Raw genomic sequence first — 22,101 nt, 5'->3', positions numbered from 1 at the left:
GATGACTCAGCCGCTATGAAGGCCCTAACTACAGGAAACCCTGCAACTGTGTCTTACGAAAGAAGGCCCTAATTCCATGGTAGCACGGTTAACTTGAATAGTAAATGCCCGAAGTGCAACACTTTGTGGATTTAGGGTGTTTTTAGTATTTGTTTGTTACATAGGGCCTCCTTTTCTTGAAAAGAACTTCAAACTGGAGTTAGGACCAATATAAATTTCAATATAATTCATCACTATAATGGATTTAGAGCTTTCGAATGTCATAAAATGGTGTATTTTTTTAAACAGAATCAAAAACTTTAAAAAAATAATTTAGAAAAATGTTGGAGGTAGTACCTTTTAACTTATCAGGGCAGTATAGCTACTTCAGAGTTCCGAGTAATGATGTTATTATACGGAATAATCTCAATATAATTGTATACTTCATACAAAGTAAATAAAAAAAAATCAGATACTTCAGTTATGATTGAATATTATATATGGTTAACCTCTCTGCTAATTCTTAATTTTTATATATTGTCCCGTCATCTAGTGGAATATCAACAAACTGTTGAGTTTCAATTAAACGGTAAAACAGAAATCTAGACACGATATTCGTTTCTTGTGTAAATTATTTGATGAATCGTTTTACATTATGAACGAAATTTATAGAAAAATCTCTGGTTAATTTTATATTCTTATGACCACTTTGAATTTCCAAATATGAGTTTTTATTTTATAAAATTAGAATGCGAAAATTTCCGGTTTGATTTATAAACCTCCAATCGTTATCCTTACCTACTATTCTTGTTACACGATTTCTGTATATGAATGGAGAAATGTTTTCATTCATAAAACTTCGGCTAGTCTGGCTTTGAGTCAGATAATGAAGATGGCGCAATCGATCAAGGCGTATAGCCTTACAAATATATGAAGAGTAACAAGGTAATTTAAATAGATATTTTTTTGGGATAAATGAACATTTATTTTTAATCATGATTCCAGTTTTTTATTCTTTCTCCTCTATAAATATTGTGTATTTGATTTTCAATATTTTCTACATCAGTTAAAATGTCTAATTAGATTCGCATATATATTTTGTAGTCCACTTTTATCTTTGTTATTGTTTTCTTTTTTCTTAGACCTTCTTATATGTTTTTACTGTTAAATGGTCTTGATTTTGGGTCTAATATAATTTATATCAATCAATAAATCGACTTACTACATAAATATCAAAATAAAATCTTTTAAAATTATACAAATTATTTATATTAGTATCTAACTTATTTAATCAATTTTCTATCTGTATTTAAAAACTGTCAATTTTTGGAGACATCATTAATTTTGATACTGTTATAGATATGGAAACTATTCGTTAAGTTCTTCATCAAATATTTTAGAATACTGTTAATAGTGTTAATATACTTAAAAGTCTGTAACAATTTAGCTCTTATTTATGTTTTATTTAATAAAAACTGTATTGGTCTTTGTGGCGTCAAATTATTACCGACAATCGGTTGCGATCGAATGCCGGTAAGCGGAGTATAATCATTTATCATATCCAAAATTCATCATCCGCCACAGTGGATCAGTTAAGACCCTACTGAAGACAATTCATAATGCTTAGTCTGGTAGTATTGACATAAATCGCTGTGTGTAGTTGAAGATGGCGTAGTGGCTGACATCTATCGGGTGGAAGATGAACCTTACGAATAATAAGTAAACTACTTTAATAGTTACCTGTTCGAAAGCTACAAGATTTTTGCTATAGCTAGCCACACACTATATGAAAATTTATGCTTAATATAATTATTGTTTCTATAGTTTTAAATTGAATACAAATATTGGGATGAATAAAAATAAATTTGGTGGATTATACTATATAATAGGTGCTATATTTTGATTAAGGTAACAAAATAAAAAAATCATGATAAAAATGGAGCAAACTACAATGGATTTCGGCTATAGCTAACCACATACGAAATGATATAATTATCATCTGTTTTATTATTTGTATTTGTTTTTTGATACAGAGGCTTGGATAATGGAAAAACTATTTATAGAAATAATTTTGGTAAGTTATCGAAACGGTTATACGAAATACCGGGCGTAAAACCTCGAGAAACATTACTATTATTCAAAAAATGTTGCTGTTGCTATTTTAAATGTTTGAGTGTCCAAATACAAAAGTTGTTTTGTTATATCTTCCTAGTATACTATCAATTATTGTCTATACAATAGGGTTGCCAACCCCAAATTTAAAAAACCAAGATTTGAAGAAAAACCAGGACAATTCAGTTTAAAAACAGGACGCATTAATAGAGTTGCAATGGTTAAATAAATATCTAGTGAAAACAGGTGAAATAAAATTCAAGTAATTGAAATAATAACACTTTTTAATGGAAATATTTGAATAAAAAGTTGAAAAATAGTTAAAATATAAAACAAACACTTTAGTTTGTAACAATTTTTTTAAACTTAGGTAAGTTATAGACTATAACCATTAGATATTAGATATTATAACATATAGTTACAAGTAAATAATAATATGTATGTCTAATGCAAGATTTGAAAAGTGGCGCGCGAATTTTGAAATTTGAAAACCCAGGACGCTGCTTAAAAACGATTCAGAACGTCCAAGGACACTACAAAAACTAGGACATGTCCTGGGAAAACAGGACCGTTGGCAACCTTACTATACAAGCATTCACAAAACATTAAAAACGTTGACTCGTTTTTTTTTTTACATTTAGGTTTTTAATAATAGTTAGAGCCACGAAACTGATGAATATAATCACGCCTTGTATGGTCAAATCTATTATAATTGATTTCTCTAATTGTTATTGATGTTTAATATTTCACTAGCTATTTAAAAACCTTATCTTTAGTCCGACAGATGTCAGTGACTATGTCGATTTCAAGTATGTGTAGCGACTTCCCAGAATCTCCCATAGTACTCAGGGAAGAGCAACGAGTCTACGCGCGAAGCTATGACGTGAACGAAGATAAGGGCCTGTCGAAATGACAGGGGGTGTTAGAAAGTTCTTCTCCCCGCCCATCAGCGGATTTATCCGAGGGTGTGTCATCATACGGACCTAAGGCCACTCCCTATAGTAACCAGTGACTTTTAACGAGTGAATAAGTGCAGTGAAAGCGGACTCAGGTGTTAGGTAAGACTATGACAAAATTGTTTCCGTTTTCAGGTAGCTGTCCCAAGTACAGCCTTTTGTGTTACTTAGAATACTTTCACATAAAGGAATTGCTTCTCAGTACGACTTAATATGAAAGAAAATTAAAATCCACAGGAGTTAAAAGCATGGATCCTGGAAACTCTAAAAATAAGGAGAAACCTTATGATAGAGGCATGTCAGCAGGAAGAAACAGACAGACAGAAAGTATAATGAGGGTACCTTAAGAAAGAGGACAGCAATAAGCAAAACAAAAGAATACAGTCGTTGATGGAAACCATAAAAAGGATGGAGACACACGTGCCAAAACTTCTGGAAAAGCGGAGAGACAAATCTCTGAAGAAGGAGACACCGCGAAGAAACAAATACAAGAATAACTAGAAAAAAATAAGGAGAGAGGAAGAGCCGTATACAGAAAAACACTGACACTACCCGAAAACGACTACCACTATTCATTCAGTCCTAAAAACAACAGGACGGAGGGCTGCATCCTCAGCAGGACCGAAAAACCGAAATTTAAAAACTGCGAAGGAGAGCACGCAACTAGGATTTAGCTACACACTAGCTACTAAGGAAATGTCAGTTCCAGCAGAATAAAGGAACGCCAGAGATATTGAGTATGCTGCAGAATATGCAGACATTCATAACGACACTGGTCACACAAAACCCACCAAAAAAAAAGAGACAACCTACTAGAGGATCTTCCAGACAAGGTAACTCCGCGCTTCATAAAGAAGTGCTAAGTTATACATAGGAACAGCTTCAAAGAAGGCGAATGATCCCTCGCATTAGATCTTTTCTTGCCGAAGAAGATTAGAAAGGGTTTACCCGAGACAGCAAAAACACATAGACACCTTAAAACGTCCAAACAAATCAGTAGACAAGAGTGTACAGCAAACAGGGGGTGATGGAATGTCTTTCTTCGCATCCATCCGTGGATATATAGCAGTTTTGTGCTCTAAGGAACAGAAAACTGTGATCTTAATGTTCGGAAACTAATTTGGTGTTCAGAAACCGATGGAGTTAATCGAGACGTAGTCATGTATTATGATCTCTTCTACTCTGGTAGACCAATGGGTCAGCTGACGGGTTGTTTCATTTGTCTATGGCTTTTTGAACTGGCTACCTACTATCAATTCTTATGACAAGCGTAATTGATGGGTTACTGAAGTTTTCATACTTTTCTGAATTTCAGCAAAAAAATAGCTAATTAGTATTGAACTTTTCCATGTTAGTGGGTGAATAGTTGATAACCGATCGAAAATTAAAGCACAAAAAGTAATAAAATCAAAAGTTCTTGTAAATCATGTTTTAAATCTACAATTTTCATCGAAAATTGAATACGACGTCATAAATTGTGATCTAAATCTCGTTCTGTTAGGATTCGCAATCAGCTGATAGGCAATCTACCTGAACCTGGGTTATAGTTTTCGAAAAGACTTTATATTGAGTCATAAGGAAGGTAACAGATTAAATAAACTACAAAAAGAGAAACTGTGGTAATTGAATAATGATAGTCAAATTCACGTTTAGAATTTCACTTCAGTTAATTTCGTAACTAATGATCGATCATTCAAAAATAATTAGCGTTTCATTTGTATAAATAAAATATTTATTTCGAAATGCAAATGTGATTTAAAATTTATTTACCAATTAGAATCGAGAGATTCATTTGTTAAATAATTTGTAATTGAAGTGGCGTCGAAAATACTAAATTACAAGGAAAATATTTGATCCAATTTGAAAAACATATCTCCAAACTTTGATATATATATATAACACGTGGTATATTTTACAAAACTTTGTAATTAATCTGGTGCTAGTTCAATTAGTCGATTAGTCAATTATTTTTATTTAATCGTTTAATAGTTATTATTTAAATATAAATACACATAATAATGAGGCAAAATAATCGTATTTCATGAAAAAAATCGAGTAAAATTTTACTGTTTCATAATATAATGTGAATAGCTAATACATTATTAGGTAGGCGTTAGTCCTAGTTCAGAAAAATTGAAAAGTATGTAATGGGAGTTGTCGAAATCAATGAAGAAATAAAGACCAAATAAAGAAGTGATATTGAATTAGTGATAAAAATATGGGGAAAAGAAATCGTAACCAAATTCATCACAGTATTAAAGTGAGCGGAAAATTAAGTAAGAATAAAGCAAAAGGAATTCAATATTGCGGTACCAAATAAAATAAAACATAGTAAACTTAATGATGAAGCAAGAATAATGACAAAAGAAGGGAAAACAAAGAAATTTTACTGCAATAGCGTTAACACAATGTCAATAACTCCTTTTAAGAGGTTTCAAACGAACCATAATATAGAAGGTGTCTCATAAATAATATTCCTATCGTCACTTTGTTAATTAAATAATAATACAAAAAGAAAGACTCAATATTTGAAGTATAGCCAATCGTATTCTTTCAACTCAACGTTCAGCAAGCTCTTTGTGACCTTGGTAAAACCATTCTCTGGAATTAGATGCAAAAAAACTGTTCTACTGTATTTCCAGCATCTCCTTTGGATTAAAATTTTTTCTCGTGCAAGAATTTCTCCATGGATCTGGATAAATAGTGATCTGAATCCTTCGCTCACTAACTTTTATTTCTAATATTTACCTTCCGCGAAAATCATATTTATTGCACTCCATACTAGTTTATAAAAATGTACTGCATCACCAGCAGCAACTGTACTCTTCAAAGAAATGGAAACTAGTTTTAACGTGTTACGACATGTTCAAATTTAAGTACATATGAAGACCGACTTTGGAATTTGTGATAAAATTCTGGAGATAGAGTTTTGAAGTGTTTTTTTTTTTACTAAATTGACAATAATGTCGGGAACAAAACCGGAAATGCTTATTGAAGAAGTAAGGAAGTATCTAGTACTGTATGACCGGACAAACGAGCTGTAACGAAACTCCGACTATAAAGACATAATCTGGAAAAAAATTGCGAAGGTCAAATGTACAGTAGAGATTAAATATTATCTTCACTGATTACTCACCAGTAAGTAAATGCAACCAAATATCATTAACAATTATTAATAGGAAGTACATTGTATAGCTGTAATATATCAGAACGATAATGGGGGTCTTATCTTCTTACTACCCTAAACTGAAAAATTGAAGAATTGTTTGAACTGCTCGCTCAAATTAAATCTGCAGCGACGAGGAAACTTCTGAAGACGAGATCCCTCCACTCAAATATCATCAATACTGGCAGTCTGTTCACGTACATTGTAGCTTTCGTTACTTTGAATGAAATTGTGCAAAATTCACCATTTTTCACCATTGAACATAACGATTTAATAGATTCAAGACTGCTGAGAGTGGCGAATGTATCGAACCGGAGCTACAAATCGGAAATAACCCGAAGGATGTGGGACATGTGTGCTCATCCTTTCTGATCCCGCACCGAATCGTCTTTGGAGCAGAACCGGACCGGAGTCGGATCGGAGTGGTGTACGAAAAGTGTGTCCAGGCCTTAAGACACAGTTGCGGTCAATGTCAACATGTCGCTTGACATTGACAAAATTTTTTTAATAAAGATCGCAACGCATCGAATCGTAAAATCTGTTTAATTTTTTCCTATTAAGTTTATATAAACTGACCTGTGATAAATTGTAATTTCCATTCCCATAAAAAGCGCGATTTCTGTGAAAAATCGATTTTTGAAACATCTGAAGATATGGATCAAATGAAACTTTATATCGAAACAGATGTCTATACACTTTTATGACTTATCATATACTTTTCTTTCAACTTCCGATAGGTTATAAATAAAAGACAAGGTCATATAAAACAATAATTTTCGAAATAATCACCGAAGAGATTGAGACATTTGTCCGTTCAGTAGCAATAGAGTAAAAAACAGACCTTGAAACTTCTGAAAATTCCATAGACAAAGCAGTAATGGTGAATCTTAAATAATTCTGTTAACTCGTTGAACCAGATTATCTGAAACGACAGATTTGCATCCTTGGCCCCTTCATCATGCACATCTTTAAACTTTCGACACCATTCACGCACAACACCATTACTCAAGAAGTTTTCCCCATACACACGATGTATTTCTGCAGGACTATGGCCTTCAGCCTGTAGAAAACGAATCACACTTGGCAATTCAGACTTGGCGGGGCATCAATAATGTTTACGTGGCTGTAGCACAACGCCGACTGACGCCTTAATGTCAATAATGGCGGAGTGTGTAGTGCGAAAGCTTCGCAGTCGTTTACACGGTTTCTTCTGCCCGCGTAGTGTCTGCACGGAGCGATCGGAGGTTGAAAAAAAAACAGCCCTAGGATTATTTCCAAATCGATTTTTTAGCTTAAACGACCAGGCTATGAATTACTTTAAAGTCTTATTTATCGCGTCATGATATTTTACTCTCATTATTATGTTGGATTTCTAAGAGAAAGCTTCAACTTTATCACTGATGTAATATATTTAGATGTAATAGATTTTGATACGAATATTTATAACTCTGGTTTTAATTTAGATACACGATAAATTTTAAGTATATAATGTGCAGTATCTGTTCACGAAAACATGTCATTTTTGCGTGCATTAAATTGTAAATAAATGTGACAACAATGTAAATATAACCGTGACAGTGATATCGGATATATCATAATAAAAAGTTTACAAGATTATGTACAAAATTCAATCTGTATGTCGAAATCTGATTCGAAGACTCAATTAAACTCTATATAAGTGATTAGATATGATAATTTCCGAGATACTGGATGTTAAAGATTTTTAATTTAGTAAATAATAAACTCAACGATATAATAAGAAGTTCAATATACAAATAAGTAATAATTTTTCCCCTACAAAAGGTTCAAAAACTAATTTTTCATCTTTCCACAACTTTATTGTCAATAATATGTTTTTAAATCTTTGAGTGCAAATACTTTTACGCCTAGTCCAAGCCCACGCCTCTCAAAATGCGATCTTCAAAGAACGATACATTCCGAGTAGTCAAGTGCATCAAAATCGACCGGATAGATGCAATGAATGCATTTTGCAGTTGCATAATTTCTCGAACAATTATAAAACGATTGGAAACCCGGAAAAATCAGTTTCCCGGGATTTTCGCCATACTGAATTCAATTATGGCATTGAAATTCGCCGGAAATGCACGGATGCGGTTCTACGGGGGGTTCTCGGAAAACCCCCAAGAAACGATTATCGGCAAATTTTAATGACCCGTTTAGTTTCTCCGAGATACAACCAACGAGTATTCCCGTCGAATTTTAATACCGGAATCGGACTCAGCGTGCCCTAAAACCTCCGTTTTTGAGCGATTTTTTCAAGTATCCAATCGTTTTATAATTCGAGAAATTATGGAACTGCAAAATGCATTTTGAGAATACAAAAAACCGCATATCTACTGCTTACTAGCTTCTTCGACTCGTTTCCTATCTTTCCTGGAGTAGATAAGAAATTCCCTCCTTCGGTAGTATCGATGTATTTCGAGATGGTGCTACCTCCACTCTCCCCCATTTCGTCCGATGGTATCACCAGTTCACTTTGCTGCTCGCTCTCTCCATTCTACTTCCATGAGTTTATTGGATATGTCCAGCGATCCTCATATTTTCTTTAGATTATTGCTCCTATCAGCTGGTTCTTAAATCGAATTCCTTTGGTTTCCGATTATTTGTGTGAAAGTTTGACTCGCGATGGATTCCTCCTTCGGCTCTGGTGATTTATTTGGAGATGACATTCCGTCAATCCTGTCTTATCTCGTTCGTAGGTTCGCTAATCTTCTCTGCTATTTGCTCTTCATCCTACTTCATCCATGATTTTAGTGGATATGTCCAACTATTCTCATTTTTTCTTTAAGATAGCGTTTTCTTTTTTCGTCCCTTTTCTCTCTTTTGTTTATTTCTTCCCTTAATCTTCACTGTTAGCTGCTTGTCTTGTCTGATCTCTTCAACTGGTTTCGAAGCTTTTGAAATCTTTTTCTAACGGTTTCCTCCATGATGTCTGTTATCTTCTTCTGGTCAAATTCTCGGTTTATACGTATCCCCACGCTCAATATGGATATAACATATGAGGATAAGGATGATCCATAGGAAAGGAAGCTCATCAGTTAAGGAAGTATCTCTGTCAAAGAGAAATTAGATAGATTATTGAATTAGTTAGTTTTCTTGTCAATTTAGACATGAGAAGAATTGCTGCAAAATGTTTGAATGTTGACCAAAAGCGTGCAAGGGTAGAAGCATCACGTTCGATCTGTGCTCGTTTTGAAAATGATGTAGACTTCTTAAACCGAATTGTTACTATGGATGAGACTTCAAGAACTAAGAAGTTTCGTGTCCAAAAATCTGCTGGAAAAGTTCTTGCCTCAATTTTTTGGGATTGCCATGGAGTAATCATGATTGATTTTTTGGATAAGGGTAGAACAATAACTGGAGATTACTATTCGACATTACTGATCACTCTATGGTAAAAAATTGAAGAGAAAAGACGTGGAAAGCTATCCAAAGGTGTTTTGTTTTTGCAGAACAACGTCCCTGCACACAAATCTTATGTTGCCAACGCTCTGGCGGTCTGGTTTGCAGAGCAAGAAGAAACATTTTTTTTTGAAAGGTCTAGAGACGTTGCAGGTTCGCTGTAATAAATGTATCCAATTAAGAGGAGAATGTGTTGAGTGATAAAATATTTTGACATTGAAATTTTGTTTGGTTCTATAGTAGGCTAAGAATTTTTCAATATGCAGAGAGGATAGTAGAAAAAGCTGACGACACCTTCGGACGATATCGGTAAGGAAGGAATGTATCATTCTTCGAGAGAGTTTGAATCAAGAGCGTAAAAACTAAATATTGTTTCAGGTATCTTTACTTCAATCTCGAAGTATTCTAAGTTTATTTCTCAATATTGTTTGACAGAGAAAGTTTCTTTTACGAATCATAAAATGAATTATTTCTTGAAGCTTTCCTTAATATTTTTTACGTAATTATATTTATTAAATAATTTTATACCTTCACTTTATTTATTTCATTATAAAGTTCGCATCAAGCACCACATATGTCTATCAAAAATACTAGTAATAAAATTCAAAAAGAAAATAAAAATGTCTAGTCTACTCGCTTTGTAACATGAAAAATGTCTCTACGACTTACCTCATAACCTGAATAGATGGCGTTATTTGAATCCGGAATTGGCATTCCTTTTCTCTGAAATATTGATACGACGCTATTATCAGATGAAATATCAAAAACAAAAACGAAAAATTACATTAAAACTCAAATTAAAATTATTTTCTATGGATTAGTATTGAACTAATTCCAATGTGAAATCTATTACTGGAAGTATTTCTGGAAGGATTTCATATACTCTATCGTGGCCTTTTCAAAGTATATCCATCAGCACATCGCTTCAGCACTCCTTGGTTAAATTCGGAGACTATAAGAATGAGTTTCACCCTTAGAATTGAAGAAAATGAAAACCTTGATCTTTATTCCCGAGTTTCAATTTGATTGTGGCCTATTCCATCAAAAGTTTACAGATTTTTATCCTACATGTGGTGATTTCTTAGTACTCGAGAACTTCTTTGTTGATAGAATATAGAATTTCTTATCAAACGACTATTGGAGAGAGTGGATTGTACGTTGCACGAAATTTTAGACTGGTAAAAACTGGGGCACAATCAGTGTGTTTTTGGCGCAATTTAAGCCCAACCGAAAGAAGTTTATGCATTGACAAAACATAGAGCTACTGGTAGACACTAGAGAACAAGATACAGTGATGAAGTAGCAGCTGAATATACAAGTAAATATTTACATGTAAAAATCGATGTTATTAAATTCAATAAACAACAAAATCAACCTGAACAACGACAACAAATTTTCCAAAATGCTCCAACCACTGATAATGATTCTAAAAGAGTTACCAAAAATTGAATTAAAGAAATTCGGTGGCAATTTAAAAGATTGGTTGCAATTTTGGAGTCAATTTAAAAACGCTCATGGTGATATGAGTATCACTAAAGAAGATAAGTTCCAGTATTTGACTCAAGCCATGATTCTGAATTCAAGAGCAGCTGATTTAGTTTCCCACCAACAAAGGATAATTACGATAAAGTTATTGATAGTTAAAAAGTCGTTTCTTCAAAGATGAATTGCTAGTTGAAGTTTATGTTCGAGAATTATTAACACCAGTAATAAATAATGCTATCAAATCAAATGAAGAAATTTCATTGTCAAAAATTTATGATAAATTTGAGGCACAATTACGTGCTCTTGAATCACTTGGGGTTACAAAAGACAAGTGCGCTGCAATGTTATATCCATTAGTTGAATCATCTTCACCAGAAGAGTTAATAAGAACGTGGCAAAGGCAAGCAACTACGATCAAATGTAAGGATATCGGAGAAAGGTTAACCAAGTTGGCAGAATTTTTACAAGATGAAGTAGAGAACGAAGAAAGACTTATTAAGACGACGATAAACATTCAAATAATGTTAAATTCAATAAAAATCCAACAGCTACTGGATTATTGACAAAGAAAGCTAAAAATGTCAAACAGAATTTTAAAACTTATACTTGTATATTTTGTGGGGAAGAACATCGGAGTTCATGATGTGGAAAAGCGAGACAGACGATGATAAATGAAACATCGTTAAAGAAAAGAATTGTTGTTTCAATTGTTTGATACCAGGTCACAATACACAAGCTTGTAGAATCAATTCAAAATGTCAATGGCGCGGAAAGAAACACTCAATACTATTATGCAGAGGAATACTGAATCCAGAGAGCGCATCAAGAGAAACAACCAAAGCAGATTCAAGTAAATATAATAAAGAAGCCAACTAGCTAATTTGTCGTTAATACCAGAAGTTTGTCTTCAAACTGTACAGGTAATATAAAAAAAATAAAAGATGAGAAACGGAAGAGGAAGAAATGAAGTATCAATCACATTGTAAGAATCAAGTTGTCCATTTATTGTTTGGTGGAGCCAAAACAAAACCACAGGACCATAGAGATTATTTAATTCATCTTGAAAGCTTAAATAATCAGTATGCTTGCAATTTTATGGCGTTTGATCAAGATATAATTTTTCATGGGATTCCTAGTATTAATAATAGACCATGGATTCAAGAATTATTAAGCAATAATATTATATTAACTGATGTGAGTCAAACTTAGTGGTCTTCACCAGGTGAATCTGCTTCAAAGAAGTTAAAGAGTGTCCTATCGACCAGAAAGTTGATAGCCACCGATTTCTGGGATACACAAGATGTAATCTACATCGATTATCTAAAGAAAGACAAAGCTTACACCTCCGTAATCAAAATTGCTAAATTTGTAGAATTAGATTAGGAACTGCCACCTCATCCACCGTTTTATCCGGATTTAGCACTATTTTTCTTTGGAACTTTTTAAAAAAGTCGCTCTTCAAGTACAAGGGAATCATCACACCGGAGGCTTAGTTTGTAAATGTCAACAAAACGTATTTATCAGATAGATTAAGGAAGATTGTAGACTGAGTAATATACTCAAAAAATTGTGCCATTTTCAAGTCTCTTTTAACGCACATCGTTATGCAATTTTTTTAGTATCTCCTCGTAAAATTTCACAAAGCTCCTTACGACGCACTTATTTAAGACGAAGTTTTCCATTTTTATCTCTTGGCCGAAGTCATAGACTCAACTTTCTTATCAAGTAACAATTTAAGCTATGAAGTCGGTCTTCATGATCGGTCATGCATGAAGACAGTTCGTTAACTTTGTTCAATTGAATATAACGTTTAAGAAAAACAAAAATCTTTTAATACAATAAACCTTCTATCAAATAATATTTGTACTTACGCGTGAATGTCTGTAATCGTGTTCCCTAGGATCTCTAATTCTCGAAGGGTCGAAATCTCTTCTATAAACTAATTCATCAAACTTCATACGGTCGTCAAGAGCTACTATTTCTCTTAATTCGGTCATTAGTGTATACTGAAACAAAATATATACGAGTATATATCTCATTTATTGTCACAATATTTTCAATTACATTTTGCTCTTTCCAAGAAAAATATTAGCGATGTTATAAACTATGTCGACAAACTTTATAGCTTATTCCATAATTTCATAGTAGATTATCTATTCAGAAATACTTATGTGGTGAATAAAACCCTTCTTGTTAATATCGACTACGAAAAGGCATTCGATTTAGTCACAGTTCAACGCTATTGCTGCAGTTATAGATGGGTGATTCCGTTCTAACTGTGATTTTTTGTATTCAAAATTTCAAGATTTTAAAATTTAACTTTTCTAACTTTTTTATGCATATTATTCATCTATTTTACTGTAAAAATAAAACTCTAAGAGGAATTTACTACAACTTCAAAGTATCACGAGCAAGACACAAATGTCGGATTTTGAGTTCCACGGTACTGACTCATTTATCCACGGTACTGACATGGTAACTTAAGATATTAAACAACAAGTGCATCAATTTTCCTCAGTTTGATCATAAACATTAGAATTTATAAGGTAATTAGTTTAAATCATTTGTTACGACAAAAAAAATTAATAATTTATCGGTAAATTCTAGGAATGGACATGACACGGTACTGACATTTAAGTGATGTAGTATAAGTTTTCTTTAAGTGGCAAGTTATATTGTATAAAAATAATGTTTAAATATCTTAAGAATTATTCAATTAACACAAAATTTTTATTAATTGATTATTAATTAATGACTAGTACAAAAAAACAATACAGGACATTGAATATCACAGTTATAATGGAATCACCCAGATATCGTGATGAAACTGCGTGTGAATCTCCTCCAAACAATTCATAACATCTTAAGGATAAGTATTTCAATAACGAAACTGTTAGACAATAGGTATGAGTATAAAAAACGAGGTATAAAGCATGATAGGAACGACCTATAAGTATTATGACTTTGAGACAATCAGGATTGTACCAAATGTCAGGTTCTTAATGAGCGACAACCTCGAGGACAGGTGCTAGGCTAAAAATTCGCTAACGGGTAGCCCGCAGTGGTCAATGACTGGGGTTCAGCACATTCGCAAATGGTGCTGGGCTTTTCTTGACGATTGCACGGAAGTCCACGATGAAGAAAGGTGTGGAAGACCGCTGGTTTCGGATGCTCTTGTCCAAACGATCAATAAGCCGTTCAAATATTGGAGGATCACTGTCCGTGAACTTATTGAACGCATTCCTGAAGCTTCCTATCATACAATTGAAAGTAGTGTTGGGTTATCGCAAGGAAAGTGCTAGTTGGGTCTCCCGGATGCTATGCTCCAATTTCCTCAACAATGTAAGGGGGTAGGCAAGACGGAGAGGTTATTGAAGGAGTTGAAACGTGGATGTTTCATCATACACCCGAAACAAAACAATAATTTCGCGTCACTCTTGTTCACCGCCACTGAAGAAATTCAAACAAACGCAGTAGACAGGAAAAGTTATAGTGACTTGCTTTGGGATCGAAAGGGGGTACTTCTCATCGATTTCATGTAATCTGGGACTACAACAAACTCAGATGTAGTGAAACATTGATCGAATTCCGGTGAGAAATCCAGAATCGCCCGAGAGGACGACTAACGGAAGAAGTAGTGCTTCTTTACAACAACACTTGTCCAACACAGGAAGTTTTGAAGAAATTTGGGTATACTGTTATTCCCCATCCCCTATATAACCTGCCCTTTGTCCCTAGTGATTACCACATCTTCCCTAAGCTAAAGAAACGCTTCAAAAGTGTGTCGTAAAATATCAAGAATATATTGAAAAATAGAAAACATTGTAAGCGTTTCAACGATGTATAACTTGATTAAAATATGGAAATCTTCACTAAAAATTGTACAGACGTGAATGATGTAGCTGAATGAGCTATGCCAATGTCATAATGAGATAAATTACAAGGATAATAGAGGCTATAGATACAAAGTACTGGCTGGAAGCATTTGTGGAAGTCTTCTCTCAAAAAGGCTTTCACCTGATCTCAAAATCTCTAGCTTTCAGTACATTTCTTTTGAAAAGTCAGAAATCGCGTAGTACTAAATCTGTTGAGTGCGGAGGATGTGAAAACAGAGGAAGATAAGAACTTTGAGAATCAGGTGGATTTTCATTGGGTTTTTGAGATCGGGAAACGTCCCGACTGAGTCTTTTCCACTATTAAATCATTCGTATCATTTGTAGACATCCTTTTTTACATATGAGTATATTGATTTCTAAATAGAACTTAATATCTTTGAGTTGTTCGAGATCCATGTTTCACGACAGACATTGTAGTGAAGTGGTTACAGAGACAATTTGACAAACTGGAACGAGCTCAAACTTATCACTGCTGATTTCTACATAAACAAAACATGTACCTTGATGGTAAAATTATTATATTTATCTCACCTTATCGGGGGTATTTAGAAGTTCAGTCATCACTTGTACGAAGGCATCTATGGTCATGTGTCTGGCTGCGTATTCGTCTGTATAATAACATAGGGTAGTAAATTCAGGACGACTCAAAATTATTCGAGCTTTCTCCTCCACCATTTGAAGCGCAGCTGCCCATTTCCGAGTGGTTTGCGCAGCTCTACTTCTATAACAAAAAAAAAATAATCGAAAACTGTTAATATTATTGATGATGTTGAAGTGTGTGTTCACACCGGCGACGTTCAAGTAGTGAGCGTCGAGCGATGTGAGCGTCGAGCGATGTGATCGCGCGCGTTATTCTGTTCAAATTGGTTAAGGCTAATTTTAAAGACAAGCAAAAAATACAAGGCGTTCAGCTTGATAGAAATAGACATTCCAAAGGGGCTGGCCTGGTGTCACTTGGTTGGTAAGATCCTTGATGTCACATGGATTAAACCATGTGTTCTGATATCCAAGGGCACAATATGTTGTGTATCTCTCTCACATGCAGTGAAACTGGGTCATCGGTAGTTATATCTTCATCTTCATCCAGACGTTTAGTTTTGTACCAACTATTACGTGTTACCAATCGCCTGGAACAAGGGCTTTCACCCTTTTCTTGGCACTATACAGGATGAGCGTATTACAATTATTGTTTTGGCCTGTACATCGGGCTGAACAAACGATTAATCTCTCTTTCCTGGCCCGGGGGTAGTGGTCGAAGTGTAGTGATGATGTATCTCAAAATGCAAGACCCTTAGAACTCCGTTATGCTTGACATACAAACATATTTGCAACGTTGTCAGTCATATTCTAGATTGCCAAGTTGTATGTAGAATACTGGCGTTGGTGTACACATCGCCATGGGTTAACATAGGTGTAAATAAGACTTGCTGTAGGTCTACACATATTGTTATAGCATTTCCGTTTGCTGAATCTTCTGAGAGAGTCTTATATGCTTGATCAGCTTTGCAATGATGTAGACGGCTGCCAACTTCGATCTTACTATACAAAGTAGAGTTTGTTGAATTATCAGGGAATTTCTGCTTGAATAAACGGTACATTTTGGAGACACTGATATCAGGACTCAAACGTTTTTTCGATGAGATAAGACTTTTGGAGCAAGCTGACCATCTTTCATTCTTTGTTGTGAATTCGCCTTGGTGTGATGGTAAACGTTCCCATTCAAGGAAAAATCGAAAGAAGCTTGTCGTGTTGATGGAATCTGATTTACCGTTACGTCTTTTCCGTGGTTCCCGTAGGAGAAGTAAAAGAGAATGTTCATTGTACGTCAAACCGTAAAAGTGACGAAATAAACTATGTATGTACGCAATACTAAGAGCTATGCATCCTTCTTTCTCACAAACCGCTGAACAACCTTTTCAAGAACGACATTATCCTTTCCTCGATTGGCTTTGTATGATTTTCTACTGTCTTTCATAATTTTACACTTCTTGTCACTCCATTCCTCCAACTGAATAACTAGCCGATATATTCATGATGGGAAATGAGTAAACAACAATGCAAACACACTATGAAATCTCACAGCAACAATAAAACGTGGGTATCAGTGCTACCAACATGAAACGTTTTTCCACCAAACCCAAGCATGATTCGCCGCATTGTAGGCTATCTAGCGGTTTGAAATCTAACTACTTGAAGATTGGATTCGATTTAGCAAGTGACAAAGATCGTTTATCCATCAAAAATCGACTTTTTGAAAAAAAACGACATGCGACGTTTTACCATCTACTCATTCAATTGATTACTTCAGATATTACGTAGAGGAGCATCCAAACTAGAATGATGATTATTGGAAAACCAACCCCACTACGTATGATTATCATTACTTTGATTATGGATAGAAGTTACTAGGTAACTATATATTATAAACTCATTAGAGGAGAAGTTGATGATTGACTTACCCTGGACTACATAAGTCCCAGTCTCTATCATAGGCAGTGCAGGAATGTGGGACTTTTCCTACGTCCCTCACGACTAAAGACATACGTTTATGGTATTTGAGTTGAGCTACGGCTTCGTCGTGTGTTACGTCCATAAACGACTGGCCATTTACTTCTAGAATTTGATCTCCGACCTAAAGAAAAATGGATTTGCTTATGTTATTTAGTTTTATAACTGTATTACATTTTTAACGAGCGATATCACTATCTACTTTTTCTATAAGGAGCTAGTAAATAATTTCATTGAAAAAGTGTAAATTCTTTTATAAATGTTCACTATTTTTTTTAAATTACACTGATTGATAATAGTAGTTTACACATTTATATACACCGAAACCAAGGTTCACGAGAATGTATTGATATCTACGAGTAGTTAGCCTAGACCAGTTCCATGTTCCATCATCAAGTACCTGTACTTGAAAGGGTTAAGATTTACGAAAATTGGACTGCATATAGTTTTGACATAAGAAAAATTGCTGCAAAATGGATCCCCAAATGTTTGAATGTTGACCACAAGCGTGCAAGGGTAGAAGCATCGCGTTCGATCTGTGCTCGATTTGAAAACGACGTAGACTATTCAAATCGAATTGTTACTATGGATGAAACTTGGATACATTTCTACGATCCAGAAACAAAGCAACAATCGATGGAATGGCGACACTCTGGTTCTTCAAGACCTTAGAAGTTTCGTGTCCAAAAATCTGCTGGAAAAGTTCTTTCTTCAGTATTTTGGGATTGCCATGGAGTAAACCTGGAGATTACTAATCTCCATGTAGGACAACGCCCCTGCACACAAATCTCATGTTGCGATGAAAAAATTCGTGATTGAGGGTTTGAATAACTGGAACACCCTCTTTATTCACCAGATTTGGCTCCGTCCGACTATCATCTCTTTCCTCAACTGAAAGAAAGTTTAAAATGTCGTAAATTTCCTTCCAACGAGGAGGTAATAAAAGCTGTGGAGGTCTGGTTTGTAGTTCAAGAAGAAACATTTGATTTTTGAAAGATCTAGAGACGTTTTTCAGTATATCCTCGTATATGTGTCAACCTATACTTAAACTGCCATTCGGCTTTGTTCCGTTTTTTTTCAAACATATTTTGCTTCTAGTATTCCCACTTTTGAAAAAATTAATTTGTTATCGACCTCCCACTCCATTCGAAAAATTCGATAAAACTCTCTATGTATCTACACTTTAAAAGTGTTTAAATCAAAGCAAAGTTAGTAAAATTATTCTTTATATTCGTTGGTAAGTTTTTCAACGTTCAATAATTATAATGTAAATTCGTATTTTCCATTTATTTGGGGAACAGAACGAATACAATAGAACAGATTCCTGTTCGGTTATATTTAAAAAAAATATGATTCAATTTTTTTTATAAATTTAAGCAAAAGTTCTTTTTTAATCAAATCTGTTCTACCTACTCGTTCCTTCTTTAGTAATTTCAATTTCTGTTCCCGTTCACTTCCTTATTTTATATTTTTTCCGCAGTTCTACAGCTCCAGAATGGAGTTCAACCACAAAAAGAACTCAACCGGTACACCACTCAATAAATTCAATTCCAACAGCTGGCAACTCAGTCCCAGTCTTATCTTTAATATACCGTATGTTTTTAAGGAAACCGTGGGGTACCGGTTGAGTCCTTGTTGTGGTTGAACTCCAATCTGGAGCTGTAGAACTGCGAAAAAAATAAGGAAGTGAACAAGTACAGAAATGGAAATTACTAAAGAAGGAACGAGTAGGTGGAACAGATTTGAATAAATAGGAACTTATGATCTAGCATATAAAAAACTTAATTCATATTTTTTTTAAATATAACCAAACAGGAATCTGTTCTATTCTGTTTCCTCAGAAACATACTGTATATAAATCTGAGTTGTTTTCACTCTATAACTGTTTTTTATTCACTAGGCTTTTTTGGATACGCAGTTAATGTTAATTTTCATTAATTTAATTCATAAGATGTTTCCAGCTTTTCCATATTTTTTTATTTACTCTTAACGTCATTCATTAAAAAGCTGGTGGCGTCCAATTTAATATTAATTGTTCACCCCATCTAAGTACCAATTATTTATATACTTTCACTGCGACCGAATACCACTTCCTGAGGAAGAGTCTCCAGCCGAGGTTAGGCTACAAAACCCACGATAAATTCTTTAAAATGTGCATGTCTTCGTTATATAAATATAAAAACTATAAAAATTAAGCTTGAAACTGAATTCATCCCTTGATTAATTTTTATTGAAATAACTCAATTGTACGGAGACCCAATAATTAGAATTGCCGTGGTTCGAGCTTTTGAAGAAGTTCACTGCCGTCTGTGATATCTTTTGCGTTACAGAAGGATGTAGCTTGTTGCCTCTATTTGCATGTAATATCTGTATCTGTCGATGTGGTTCTGGTCATCTGTAAAATCTTTTTTACTAGCACTTCCTTGTTATTGTTCCCTTTTTGGTGATGTAAAGTATGAGTGGACAGATTTCTACTTTTTTCTATACGATAAAAATGCATTTAAAACTATTTTAATGCTTGAAACAGTTCACAAAGATTCAAGTGTACGATTTTTTTGCAAGGTTTAGAAATCGCGACATGTCCATTGATGATAAATCTCGTTGTAGACGCCCATCAACTGTCCGAATCTAAGGAAATGTTGAAAAAATCGATATTTTGTCTTTGTAGACAATGAATAGTAGATTTTGGAGCTTCCGTTTATGTTTAGGTCCTCTCTTTCGTAAAATAACATAATATCAATACACTTTCAAAATGATCCGCTGAATCTTTCAATTTATTTTTTTGATCAGATTCGTTTCCACGTACCATATTGCCCAAATATCAGATTAAACTTTTCAGGATAACGCTGAATGCACAAGCTCGTTTCCGAACTGGAAACGTTTTTAACAATCATTTTGATCGATATCCCACACATATTAAACTCGATTTTTTGCTATGATTTTCAATTATAACCAATGTGTTGTAGTATTTATCCATTGTAATACGTTCCGTCTAATATTTTAATCAGGTTGTGATACGAGATATATTCACAAAGTAAGTTCCGTTTAATTATATGAAAAAACAAGTCTACAGATACAGAAAAAATATTCATTGTAAAAAAATCTAAAACTGTTAAACTGATTTTCTACATAGCTTCAGAACTTTTGCAGGGACTTGTCATAATGTGGCACAAGTTTTTGTTGAATTTTGACTACCAAAGAAAAATTCTAGATGTAAGAAGAGATAAAAATCGCTTGCAACGAGATCCAGGCTGTACATGGGATGATTAAGTATTCGCAATTTGAGGTCGGACATCATCATGGTAAAAACAACTCCTTTTTACATGAATTCTCGGTGCTTGATCTGTATTGTATTGCAATTTCGTGTTCGTGTAATGAAATTCATCAGAAAAATATTTTTCCATTTCTAGAAACAAAATTTGCTTAAGCTACACTTACAATGGGGACGAAATGTACCTTCACTCCAATCATTGCCTTTTAGCTTCTGATAGATACCCAAATTCTATCCTCCGTAATTATAACAGGAGAAAATCGACACTGTTTCGGTGTTGTTTGGGTACCTAACGTGAGTAAAGCAAAATTTCAGTAACAATTCCATGAATTGTGAATTTACGATTTTGCTTAAGCTTCTCTTCAACTGCGTGAACCAGACCATCAGTATCCAAAGATAGGCGTCCACTTCGTTCCGTATCATCCTTCATTGAACTCTCTGGCTCATCCCCTAATCATCAAATCACTCGTAGCATTTTCAATCAATAAAGAACCCGTGTTAGAGTAATTGCCGCGCCTGCTCGAAACTGCGATCTCAGCGTTGCCGCTGATAAAAATAGAAACTTAAATTGTGGATATACCTCGTATATAATGAATCTCGATATTCAAATTGAAATTTCGAAAGAGTTATCGTGTTTTTTTCGATCGTCTTACCATTAATCCTGCCCTGTCCGCCACGGAATCCTTGTCAACGCCTGTGATGAAGATTCCCAAATTATACTCGACACCCCCTCTGATCATTAACCCCAAGCTTTGACCTGGTTCTATGCAGAGTTCAACCTGAAACAATTGATTAAAGCTAAATTCATTTCATGGAATTTATCAAAAAATTTCGTATTTAGGGTTTCTAATTTGTTAGTATAAATGGCAATGTTTATTTCAATCGAGATTTTTATGAGAAACTTTTTCCTTTCCTCTTTTTGATTTTGCTAACAGTCATCATTTTATTTTCTCTTATGACTATAATCTATATATATAAAAGGAAGTTGTGTTAGTTACAGTATTTATAACTCAAGAACGACTGTACCGATATGGCTGAAAATTGGTGAGGAGGTAGCTTAGAGCCAGGAAACGGACATAGGATAATTTTTATTCCAGTGTGACTTGACATAAAACTATAAAAGTCACTATAAAACGTGATATAACAAAAAAGAATCAGACTTGGAATAACAAAACGCAAAGCTATGTAATGGACGTATGGATGACAATATTAAAACTTGACAATATTAAAACTATTTCAATTGAATAAATATCATTAATATTCACGAACGTCATCGTACTGTTGTGCATTTGGCGGTGCATCTGG

The 22,101-nt window shown here is 34.2% G+C and overlaps 1 protein-coding gene across 4 annotated transcripts in view; it reads right to left on the bottom strand.

Annotated features, from left to right (window-relative positions):
- LOC130891365 (whirlin) overlaps positions 1-22,101 on the bottom strand; it is a 181,533-nt gene that overhangs the window by 78,283 nt on the left and 81,149 nt on the right. For all 4 annotated transcript variants that reach the window (XM_057796023.1, XM_057796025.1, XM_057796024.1 and 1 more), the window contains exons 6-10: positions 21,450-21,575; positions 17,477-17,649; positions 15,549-15,738; positions 12,993-13,127; positions 10,306-10,359 (exon numbers count right to left, since the gene is read on the bottom strand). In XM_057796023.1, coding sequence (XP_057652006.1) covers positions 10,306-10,359; positions 12,993-13,127; positions 15,549-15,738; positions 17,477-17,649; positions 21,450-21,575 — 678 coding nt within the window. The remainder of the gene's footprint in view (positions 1-10,305; positions 10,360-12,992; positions 13,128-15,548; positions 15,739-17,476; positions 17,650-21,449; positions 21,576-22,101) is intronic.

The sequence above is a fragment of the Diorhabda carinulata genome, chromosome 3, assembly GCF_026250575.1.
Source record: "Diorhabda carinulata isolate Delta chromosome 3, icDioCari1.1, whole genome shotgun sequence".
Taxonomy (NCBI): Eukaryota; Metazoa; Arthropoda; class Insecta; order Coleoptera; family Chrysomelidae; genus Diorhabda; species Diorhabda carinulata.
Note: the sequence above shows the minus strand (reverse complement) of the source record. Positions and strands in the feature narration are given on the sequence as shown.